The sequence below is a fragment of the Dendrobates tinctorius genome, unplaced genomic scaffold, assembly GCF_039654945.1.
Source record: "Dendrobates tinctorius isolate UK_male_01 unplaced genomic scaffold, ASM3965494v1 ptg000020l, whole genome shotgun sequence".
Lineage (NCBI taxonomy): Eukaryota > Metazoa > Chordata > Amphibia > Anura > Dendrobatidae > Dendrobates > Dendrobates tinctorius.
In genome coordinates this window covers 53696136-53708947 of record NW_027361688.1, presented here as the reverse complement: position 1 = coordinate 53708947, position 12812 = coordinate 53696136, and the positions used below count along the sequence as shown (strand labels likewise).

General features: G+C 38.9%; 1 protein-coding gene across 1 annotated transcript in view; it reads left to right on the top strand.

The window, feature by feature from the left end:
- The window catches only part of LOC141083188 (protocadherin Fat 4-like), a 72652-nt gene that overhangs the window by 47870 nt on the left and 11970 nt on the right, over nucleotides 1-12812 (top strand). The window contains exon 6 of the mRNA XM_073567353.1: nucleotides 7052-7103. Coding sequence (XP_073423454.1) covers nucleotides 7052-7103 — 52 coding nt within the window. The remainder of the gene's footprint in view (nucleotides 1-7051; nucleotides 7104-12812) is intronic.

Here is a 12812-nt window from a genome sequence, read left to right as displayed (position 1 = left end):
CGAGGGATGGAACCGTAACAGCCGGAGCCAAAGGGACGACCAGGGCTAGGAATAAGAGAGTCAGTGGTGAGGAGATACAGAGCCCAGATGTACGGAGGGACAGTAGGAACTAAGGAAAATAGAGGCAAGCAGGACCGGGGGCACTAGAGGCAGACAGAGGCTGGTGACTGCGGGCGAGAGAGGAAGGTGAGCATGGTACGGACAACACACAGAGCGGCCGGACAGATAGCAGAGGGTAACGGACCAGAGAGGCACAAAGGACAAGGCAGAGACACCGGGCAAGGCAGGAGGACATGGAACAGAGAAGCTACCGGAAGCAGCGCAGACAGGACGGAAGGATAGCACAGAGGATACAGGGGCCTGAGGGTGGCGGAAACGGTAGAGCAGGAACAGCATCACCACAGAAGATAATCAGGCATCTTACCTGACAAGACGCCTTGCTGAAATAGCCGGTGGGTGCCGCCATGTTGGGGGTGGAGCCACTGCGTCACTGCTCCCAGAGGTCCGAGCGCAAAGGGGGTAGACAGGCGCAGGCACACAGGAATGACGACGGGGTGCCCGGATGTCTGGAGCGAGGATGCGACGTGGAGCAGGAGCACGCCGGGAGGCGCGCAGAAGAGCAGCGGGACCGCGCTGGTAGGTATGGCAGGCAGGGGGCATGACACAGCGCTTTGTGGTGCAGTGCACCACAGCGATACAGAACATCTCTGTCAGTGCTTTGTGGTGCAGTGCACCATAGCGATACAGCACATCTCTGTCAGCGCTTTGTTCCTCCTCCTGCTCTCCTCACAGCTCCACATGAGCAGCTTGCATATGTTGCTACATGCTATTCTGAACCCACAGTGTATTTTTTGGAATATTAACAGGTTTTGCCATTGTCTGAAGAAGGTCTATGATAGTGACCGAAGCGAAAAAGCAAAAAACTGCCAGATTAATGAAAAATAGGCACACATGCGAGCAAGCAGAGCATACAAATATATATACAGTATATATACACACACGTGATGCTAGCACACCCACGTGCTTCACTGAAAGCCCTTTATGTGCTATGCTCCACCCCAAACACTCACACCTAGTTGGACGGGGCATCATCCGTGGGCCAATCCGGAGCTGCTGCATCACCAGAGCAGTCCAAGCCCCAATAAGAAGGTGCCACATCACGGACATGCTCAGTAAGGTAACCTCTGGACTTTGACTACAGAGAGTAGGGCTGCCTCTGTATACCACTGGTTACCACAGACTTTAGCTGGGGAGCCTGCAGTAGCCACATTTATAACAGGACCCTGAGAAAGTTGCTGGCACCAACGTCTGCACTAAGCAGCAGACCCAGAGGCTGGGCCCATATGGGAGTCCTCAGCACCAGACAAGGCTTGAAATCCATCCCGCGCAATGGGAGAATCCCGACGCCTATCACCATTGGCAAAAAGTTCTGCAGATGCAATTTTTTCGTTCTTTAAAAAAACTGATTTCTGTTTGATCCATTTTTCTAACTTTGAAGTCTATGGAATAAGGATCTGTTAATCAGCCATCTGTTTTTCTTTAATTTGTAAAGGATTCATTTTTTGCTTACTGAATCAGTTACAAATGGGAGGATAATTAACGGATCTGTTTTCCACAAACTTCAGTAATAAAAAATGGAACCAGCAGAGATAATGGCATTACAGTCGATGACATGATGTTTTGAGGCCCAGTCTGATATAGAGGGGTAACAAATTTTGAGAAATTCTAAACAATAGACTTGTTTATCTCTAACCCCTTAATGACCGCCAATACATCTTTTTTACTGACTTGAGATTTAAGAGAATAGCATCCCCATACAGGTGATAATCTAGCAGATGTCAGCTGTACACTATAGCTGACAACTTGCTGCATCAGCCACGATTAGTGTTGGCACCGTCCATATCTGTTTAACCCCTTAGATGCTGCTGTTAGTAGTGACTACATCATATAAATGGTTAACAGAGTGTGGGAGGCATCCTCCTTATCCCCATTGGAACCCTGTGATCATGATTGTGCAGTCCTCATGTTTGGCATGGCAATTTACGGCCAAATAGTGGCCTTAGAATCAACCGGCTATAGTGGACTGTTCAGAAGTGAGTGACATTTAGGTGGTAAAAATACACTTTTTCATTCCTGTCATGTCAATTTGCATTAATTCCTGATAATTACCTCAAGGGTTAATAAACTGCCTGACAGTAGTTTTCAATATGCCAGAGGGTGCTGTTTTTAAAATGGTATCACTTTTGGGGGTTTTCCAATATATAGGAGCCCTAAAGTCACTTCAAAACTAGATAGATGCCTAAAAAAATAAATTTTGTAAATTTCCTTGAAAAAATGAAAAATTTCTGTTTAATTTTTAAACCTTCTAAAATGCTAACAAAATAAAAGAACATTTTACAAATAGTGCTGATTTAAAGCAGACATGAGGGAAAAGTTATTTATTAAGGTTTTTCTATGGTATGACTGTAGAAATTGCAGGAAAGTGAGATGTCGTCACAGACAGGAGACAGATCGAGAGTTAACAGGGATTTATTTACAACAGGGATACTCCACGAAGGGAGTGTAAGGACATGGGGGTATGTTAGTATGGAGGACAGAACAGGGAGTTCAGAAGGGGAAAGGCAGGAACAAACAAGAGTTTGGTAGGAGAGAGAAGGTCAAACTTCTCAGGCTGACTGATAAAATTTAACAAGGACTGGATTTCGCAACAGTATTTAAACCCTCCAGATGACAGTATCCCAACCTAGTCACCCAACACGCTTTTTTTTAAAATTGGTGCTCACATCCATCCCTTCCCATACAAGCCTCTTTTCTTCTTCTTACACATGTTGTCAAAACCTGCTTCTGACACATGTACCTCATGGTCAATAAGCTAAAAACAATGTTACGTTAATTAATATTTCCCATCTGAGGCACTTGTGATGAGAGTGAGACCCTTCTTCCTTAATCAACCATGCTATCATGCCCCTTGGGCTAATTTTTGGAGACACTTGCTATGCCTGTACACTAGGCATGGCCTCCTCTATACTCGTAGTCCTGGCTTTATCATAATGGTTTGTCACTATTATTATGCCTGGACACTGGGCAGTGGCACAACAAGGACAGTAGTCCAAGCTTTATAATTGTGAATCCCTTGTGATGATGATGATGGGTGGCTTCTTCCTGCGTTAACCATAACACAGCCCCTACCCCTAGGGCAGATTGCTCTCCTTACACCACTTACACACTTAGCTGTCAGTAGATTGCCTCCAGCATCACTCGCACTTACAGTACTTCTGATATATCACTGACTAGCACTGCGTAAGTGGCGTATGAGTCCCGCTCTTCCGGCAAAAAGCCAAAGGACTTAAAATAGTGTTTGTACATTCTAGTGACGCAGTGGTGTAAAAACAATCATGCAGCCCCTGACCAGGTGCCCCTATGTTATATACATTTGTTTACAGCATACATTTTTTAACATTTACACATTTTTTAGCGTTTTCCTCAGCCCCCAGACTGCTTTGAAGGGTCCAGCAGACAATTACTCGCATGTTCTATTGACTATCATTGGACTCTTTATTTGTACCGAATACCCGAGTATTAGGGTATACTCGGTACGAGTATAGCGAGTCCGAATACTCCAGTACGCGCTCATCCCCACACAGGATTGAAAAGAGGCGCCAAGAACTTGACAGTTGACAGGGTGGGGCAGCTGCCCTTTCTCTGTCTATAAGTGTATTGTGCCTTTTTGACCATTTCCTTGTACCCTGTGTCTTTGATTGATATTTTGATAGGTTGTTTATGGTGGAAATATGATTAACTTAAAAATATTTTTAAGTATTAAATTGGAACACAAACCAAAGTAATAAATTAAATCTGTAAATTTCTGAACTTCTCGTACAGTATATACGCTACAATGCCACATTTCAAAATGAGAAAATTGCTCTATGCAGAAAATATGTATATTCAATAGATTAATAAAAAGTACTGTGGGTTTGAGAATACAAATGTCCAGCCAATCCCAAAAAAGTGAATTCACAATCCCATTATTTCAATTTAATTTATTTTCTCATCAGTAAGAAAATGGCTGTTGGGATTTTCTTGATTGCTAACTATAAGCAATGTTTCCACATTTTCTTTTATAGAAGCTTCATTCATAATATATTTAAAGTTAAATCATTATATTATATAGTAACTAAATCACATGGGGAAATAGCAAAGAAAAAAATATTTAGTAAACTATTTTAATGTCTTAAAACAGAGCTAAACTTTTATCTAGTGATATAATACATAAATAAATGCAAAAAATTATTTTATACAAATTGGAATACTGTTACTTCTTAGTTATATTATCAAGTCCGTTGATTAAATAAGTAATATATGAATTAAATATTAATAAATTTGTACAATTTAAATTTGCAATTTTAAGTAAGACTTTTTGGGGCTGATTATTTTTGTAAAACAAATGTTAGAAATTATTTGAAAAAAGTTTTGCATTCAAATAATAACAATGAGAGTAACGTTTCAATATATCCAATATTATAAGCAAGATCATGAAATGGACATAGCTTAACATAGAACATTAAAAAATAAGCTTATCATTTCTATAATTTGGATGAAAAACTTTTTTTAAACAATTTGTAACATTTGTTTTACAAAAATAATCAGCCCAAAAAATCTTACTTAAAACTGCAATTTTATATTGTACAAATTTATTAATATTTAATTTATTAATATTTAATCAACAGACTTGATAATATAACTAAGAAATAACAGTATCTCAATCTGTATAAAATTATTTTATTTATTTATTTATTATACCACTAGAAATTGCAGCTCTGTTTTACAAAATTAAAATAGTTTGCTAAACATTTTTTTCTTTGCTATTTCCCCATGTGATTTAGTTACCATAAAATATAATAATATACTGTTAAATATATGAATGAAACTTCTATAAAAGAAAATGTGGAAACATTGTTTATAGTTAGCAATCAAGGAAATCCAAACCGCCATTTTCTTACTGATGAGAAAATAAATGAAATTGAAATAATGGGCTTCTAAATTCACTTTTGTGGGATCAGCTGGCGCATTTGTATTCTCAAACCCACAGAACTTTTTATTAATCTATTGAATATACATATTTTCTGCATAGAACGATTTTCTTATTTTGAAATGTGGCATTGTAGCGTATATACTGTATGAGAAGTTCAGAAATGTGCAGATTTAATTTATTGCTTTGGTTTGTGTTCCAATTTAATACTTAAAAATATTTTTAAGTTAATCATATTTCCACCATTAACAACCTATCAGCAACAGGCTGTTTATGTTCCCTTTATTTCTTTGAGTAGTATATATATATACATATATATATATATAAAGTGGGAAAATATGCATTTGATACATTGATTATTTTTTTATCGTAACTACACTTCAACTGTGACAGACAGAATCTTATAAAAAAAAATCCATAGAATCACATTATATGATTTTTACATAATTAATCTGCATTTTATGGCATAAACTAAGTATTGATAAACTATGCACTAAGGCCTAATAGTTACTTCCTATCAACAGCAAAGTTCAAACAAAAAAGGGGGGGAAGTATATACCATATAATTAGGATAGACATTTTATTTTTGTTAAAACCAACATTTTATTTGGTAATAAATAAAATTGAAGAAGCTTACGCGAAATGCGCGTCGGGGAGCCTTTGCCACCAGCAGGTCAGGTACCTTTATTCAGCTGCCATGTTTATTTACAGTTTTGGTTTCTCCTTGTATTAATGGGTCTTTTCTGCACAACAAGCACTATTGCTATGTATTGATATGACACAGTTAACAAAAATTAAGGCTGCATATATATACTACCACATGGTAATTTATACATATATTCTTTGCATTAATTTTTTATATGCTTAAAAGAGATATTTATTTGCATACACTTTGCACGCTGCACTTTAGGGTCTGTATACATCTGACAGCCACTTTTCAGCCTTTTTGTTTATGTTCTTGTGCAGTTTTGGACAAACATAATAGAGACCATTAATAACAAAAATACACATATTATTTTTTTCTCTGTGGCATCCTTTTCTTAGTTAGCCCTTTGTCTGGCAATCAACAAAAGACTTATGTTTACAAAATTTGGGAATAATTTTATTGATCCTTATCTTTGAGTAGTGCACAGTTATCTAAGACAAGACACATGATGTCATTATAACTGTATATTTAATGAGGATGTATATTTAGTGCACCTTATTATTGTATTCTTTTCCCAAAGTCTTGTACTGTGGTACCCTTTGCTGGTAACTATTTTGTGCACCATGTATCTCTGTTTTGTGACTTTTACAATGAGTATCAATTTTATTTATTACCAAATAAAATGTTGGTTTTAACAAAATAAAATGTCTATCCTATTTATATGGTATATACTCCCCCCTTTTTCTGTTTGAACTTAAGTATTGATAAAATAGAAAAACAGAGCTTAATATTTGGTACAGAAACTTTTGTTTGCAATTACAGAGGTCAGAGGTTTTCTATAGTTCTTGACCAAGTTTTCACACACTGCTGGCGGGCTTTTGGCCCACTCCTCCATACAGATCTTCTACAGATCTTTCAGGATTCTGGGCTGTTGCTGAGTAACATTGAGTTTTTTCTCCCTCCAAAGATTTTCCAATGGGTTCAGGTCAGGAGACTGGCTACACCACTCCTGAACCTTGAAATGTTTCTTTCAGAGCCACTCCTTTGTTGCCCTGGTGTTTTGGTTCATTATCATGTTGGAAGACCCAGCCTCTACCCATCTTCAATGCTCTTACTGAGGGAAGGAGGTTGTAAGCCAAAATCTTGTGATACATGACCCCATCCATTCTCTGTTCAATACGGTTCAGTCATCCTGTCCCCTTTGCAGAAAAGCAACACTAAAGTATGATGTTACCCCACCATGCTTCATGGTTGAAATGGTTTAATTGGGGTTGTACTCATCCTTCTCCTTCCTTCAAACACAGAGTGGAGTTAATAAGAAATATTTCTACTTTTGTCTCATCTGACCAAATGACCCTCTCCCATGCTTCCTTTAGATCATCTGGATGGTCATTGATGAACTTCAAACGGGCTTGGATATGTGCTGGCGTGAGTAAGGGGACATAGCATGCCCTGCAGGATTTTAATCCATGACTATGTAGTGTGTTACTGACGGTAATGTTTGAGATTGTGGTCCCAGCTCTATTCAGAACATTGACCAAGTCCTCGCATATAGTTATTTTAATATTATATAAACACTTATAATGAAGGGTTAACCTACATAGGTAGTAGTAGCATAAAGTTATGAAACATGACAAAGAGTGATGTTCTATTGTCACAGCCATTAGTGATTTCTGACTGGTCTGGTCAGGATGTAGTGTGCATGGCACTTTAAGCAATCTTAATAAAGGGTACTATCTTTTAACCCCTTTACTCCCAAGGGTGGTTTGCATGTTAATGCCCGGGCCAATTTTTACAATTCTGACCACTGTCCCTTTATGAGGTAATAACTCTGGAACGCTTCCATGGATCCCAGTGATTCTGACAGTTTTCTCGAGACATATTGTACTTCATGTTAGTGGTAAAATTTCATTCATATAACTTGCGTTTATTTGTGAAAAAAACGGAAATTTGGCAAAAATTTTTGAAAATTTCGCAATTTTAAAACTTTGAATTTTTATGCTCTTAAATCACAGAGATATGGCACACAAAAAACTTAATAAATAGCATTTCACACCTGTTTACTTTCAGCTTTACATCAGCACAATTTGAGAACCAACATTTTTTTTGTTAGGAAGTTATAAGGGTTAAAAGTTCACCAGCGATTTCTCATTTTTACAACACCATTTTATTTTTATTGACCACATCACATTTGAAGTCATTTTGAGGGGTCTATATGATAGAAAGTACCCAAAAGTGACACCATTCTAAAAACTGCACCCCTCATGATGCTCAAAACCACATTAAAGAAGTTTATTAACCCTTCAGGTGCTTCACAGGAATTTTTTGAAAGTTTTAAAAAAAATGAATATTTAACTTTTTTTCACAAAAGGTTCAATGTTTTTATTTTACCAAGGGTAACAATTGGACTGGAAAAGTTATTGTGCAATTTGTCCTGAGTACGCTGATACCTGATATGTGGGGGGAACCACTGTTTGGGCGCATGGCAGAGCTCGGAAGGGAAGGAGTGCCGTTTGACTTTTTCACTGCAAAATTGGCTGGAATTCAGATCGATGCCATGTCAAGTTTGGAGAGCTCCTGATGTGCCTAAAAAGTGGAAACCCCCCACAAGTGACCCCATTTTGGAAACTAGACCCCCCAAGGAACTTATCTAGATATGTGGTGAGAACTTTGAACCCACAAGGGCTTCACAGAAGTTTATAACGTACAGCAGCACAATTAAAAAATCATATTTTTTTCCACAAAAATGATCTTTTCACCCCCAATTTTTATTTTCCCAAGGGTAACAGGACCCCAGAAGTTATTGTGCAATTTGTCCTGAGTAAGCTGATACTCCATATGTGGGGATAAACCACTATTTGGGAGCATGGCAGAGCTCAGAAGGGAAGCAGCGCCATTTGACTTTTTTGGCTGGAATTGAGATCGGACGCCGTGTCGCGTTTGGAAAAGCTCTGATGTGCCAAAATAGTGGAAAGCCCCCAATTCTAACTCCAATCCTAACCCCAACACAACCCTAACCCTAGCCCAATCCCTAGCCCTAACCCTAGCCCTAACCCTAGTCCTAACTCTAGCCATAATAGGAAAATGGAAATAAATACTTTTTTTATTTTATTATTTTTCCCTAACTAATGGGGTGATAAAGGGGGGTTTGATTTACTATTTATGGCAGGTTTTTATATTTGGCAGCTGTCGCACGCTAAAAGACGCTTTTTATTGCAAAAATAGTTTATGCATCACCACATTTTGAGAGCTACAATTTTTCCATATTTTGACCCACCAAGTCATGTGAGGTCTTATTTTTTGTGGGGTGAGTTAACGTTTTTATTGGTACTATTTTCTGGCATGTGACTTTTTTATCGCTTTTTATTCCGATTTTTGGGATGCAGAATGAACAAAAACCAGCGTTTCATGAATTTCTTTTGGGGGGTGCGTTTACACCTTTCCATGTGTGGTAAAATTGATAAAGCAGTTTTATTCTTTGGGTCAGTAAGGTTACAGCGATACCTCATTTAAGTTTTTTTATGTTTTGGTGCTTTTATGCAATGAAAACAATTTTATATAAAAAATAATTATTTTTGCATTGCTTTATTCTGTGAGCTATAACTTTTTTATTTTTTTGCTGATGATGCTGTGTCATGGCTCGTTTTTTGCGGGACAAGATGACGTTTTCAGCGGTACCATGGTTATTTATATCTGTTTTTTTGATCGCACATTATTGCACTTTTTGTTCGGTGGTATGATGATAAAGCATTATTTTTTGCTTCGTTTTTTATTTTTTGTTTTAAGGGGTTCAATAAAGAGGTTAACTAATGGGACAGTTTTATAGGGCAGGTCATTACGGATGCGTCGATACCAAATATGTGTACTTTTATTGTTTTTTTATTTTCAAAAAATGAATTTATTAGGGAATATTTTTTTTTATTTATTTAGCGATTTTTTATAAATTATTCTTACACTTTTTTTTAACTTTATTACATTGTCCCAGGGGGGACATCACTGTCATGTGACATATCGGTGATCTGTCACATCACAGATCGCAGGCGCTGCACAGGCTTCCTCATGCCTGCGCTCTGCAGGCAGAGAGGAAGCTGGCTCCTTGCAGGCCCCCAAAGGTCCCCGCCACCATATTGGATCCAGGGACCTGCAGGGAAGGAGGCGCTGCTCTAGGGGTCTCAGGGAAGCAAGGAGGGAGCCCCCTCCCTGCACGCATGTCTCCTGTGCCGCTGGTACACTGCGATCATGTTTGATCGCAGTGTGCTGGGGTTAATGTGTCGGGGCGGTCCGTGATGCCCCTGACACATAGTGCTGGGTGTCAGCTGTGATAATCAGCTGACACCCGGCCACGATCAGCGGCGCTCCCCCGGTCCTTAGGTCCCAGGTCACATGGACGGAATAGTATGTCTAATGTTATAAAGGGGTTAAACTATAAATATATTACAGACACCAGTGACCGGAGGTAAGCTTTTTACATCCGATCACAGCTTAGCGCTCCCTCTGTGTTTTGACAGTGTGGGAGCTGTGGCTCTCTGACCAGCGGGGATGATTTCCCCGCTGATCAGAAGTGATGTATTTGTGCTGCCATGCACATGACAGTGCGACAAACACCCGGGGTTCGGGCAGCCAAACCCAAACAGTAACACAGACTTCCTGGTGAAGTCCGTGTTCAGTGTCCGCACCCAAACAGTAGGTGTTTATTACATACGCTGAACTTTACTGCTTGGGTTTGCCATCTCTATTTAGAACTAATAATATTGTTTACATTGTTTTATAATTAAATCATATTGAGCTACTAGTATGAAATGGAAAGAGGGAGGCATATCTAAAGAAGAATATAATGCTGTCTGCAGAACTTGCAGGGCACAAATCAGATTATCTAAAGCTGACAATGAATTGAGACTTGAAAGAGACATCAAATGAAATAATAAAGGATTTTGGGGATATGTCAAAAGCAAAAGAAAAGTCAAAGTTGCTATAGGATTTTTACAGGATGAAAATGATGAAATGGTAAGACAGGATGTTAAGAAGGCCGAACTTTTAAATTCCTATTTTGCATCTGTTTTCTCTCAGAAAGGAAATGTAACATCAACTGTTCTTCACTGTCCTATTAAGGGAATAGAAGAATCCAGGATATCTACAGTATAAACAGAAATATAGTGAGGAAACACTTAGCTAACCTAAATTAATTCAAGTCTCCAGGTTCAGATGAATTACACCCCAGAGTACTGAAGGAGATAGAAGAAATCTTTGAACCCCTCTCCATAATCTTTGAAAATTCTTGGAGAGCAGGAGAAGTCCCAGAAGACTGGAGAAGAGCAAATGTTGTTACTATCTTCAAAAAGGGGAAGAAGGTGGACCCAGGCAACTATAGTCCCGTGAGTCTGACTTCTATACCAGGAAAGATCATTGAACAAATTATTAAACAACATGTATGTAAATACCTGAATAAGAATGAAGTGATTAAACAGAGTCAGCATGGGTTTGTAACTAATAAGTCATGTCAGACTAACTTAATTTCCTTCTTCTTCCTGTCTTATGAGGAAAGGTTGCAGGATTTGGGAATGTTTAGTTTGCAAAAGAGAAGACTGAGAGGAGACTTAATAGCTGTCTACAAATATCTAAAGGGCTGTCACATTGTAGAAGGATCAACTTTATTCTCATTTGCACAAGGAAAGACTAGAAGCAATCGGATGAAACTGAATGGGAGGAGACACAGATTAAATATTAGAAAAAACTTTTTGACAGTTAGAGTGATCAATGAGTGGAACAGGCTGCCACGAGAAGTGGTGAGTTCTCCTTCAATGGAAGTCTTCAAACAGAGGCTGGACAGACATCTGACTGGGATGATTTAGCGAATCCTGCTTTGAGCAGGGGGTTGGACCAGATGGCCCAGGAGGTCCCTTCCAACTCTACGATTCTATGATTCTATGATTCTATGAAACACTGATTGGGTGGATCAGGGAAATGCTGTAGATATAGTATATCTTGACTTCAGCAAAGCATTTGACAAAGATCTCACACAATCCTTATTAAAAAATGGCTAAGTATGGAATGGACAAGGAAACTGTTAGGTGGATTCCTAACTGGCTTAGTGATAGGACCCAAAGAGTGGTCGTAAATGGCTGCACATCCAGTTGGAAGAATGTCTCAAGTGGGGTACCAAAGGGCTCTGTCCTGGGCCCTGTATTGCTCAACATCTTTATCAATGATTTAGATGAAGGAATTGAGGGTAAACTGATTAAATTTGCTGATGACACAAAGCTAGGAGGGATAGCTAATACTAGAGAAGAGAGAGAGAGGATTCAAAAAGATATAAATAAACTGGAGCAGTGGGCAGCAACTAACAGAATGGTTTTCAACAGGGAAAAATGCAAAGCACTACATCTGGGTAATAAAAATGAGAAAAGCATATACAGAATGGGAGGAATAGGGCTAAGCAACAGCACATGTGAAAAAGACTTGGGTATACTAATAGATCACAGACTGAATATGAATCAACAGTGTGATGCAGCAGCAAAAAAGGCAAATGCAATTCTAGGATGTATTAACAGAAACATACAGTCTAGATCACGTGAAGTCATTATTGCCCTCTACTCCTCTTTGGTCAGACCTCATCTGGAATACTGTGTCCAGTTTTGGGCGCCACATTTTAAAAAAGACATCAACAAACTGGAGAAAGTTCAGAAAAGAGCGACCAGAATGGTGACCGGCCTGCAAACCCTGTCTTATGAGGAAAGGTTACAGGATTTGGGAATGTTTAGCTTGCAGAAGAGAAGACTGAGAGGAGACTTAATAGCTGTCTACAAATATCTCAAGGGCTCTCACATTGTAGAAGGATCATCTTTATTCTCATTTGCACAAGGAAAGACTAGAAGCAATGGGATAAAACTGAATGGGAGGAGACACAGATTAGATATTAGAAAAAACTTTTTGACAGTTAGAGTGATCAATGATTGGAACAGGCTGCCATGAGAAGTGGTGAGTTCTCCTTCAATAGAAGTCTTCAAACAGAGGCTGGACAGACATCTGTCTGGGATGATTTAGTGAATCCTGCTTTTGAGCAGGGGGTTGGACCAAATGGCCCAGGAGGTCCCTTCCAACTCTACGATTCTATGATTCTATGATTCTATACAGTATGCT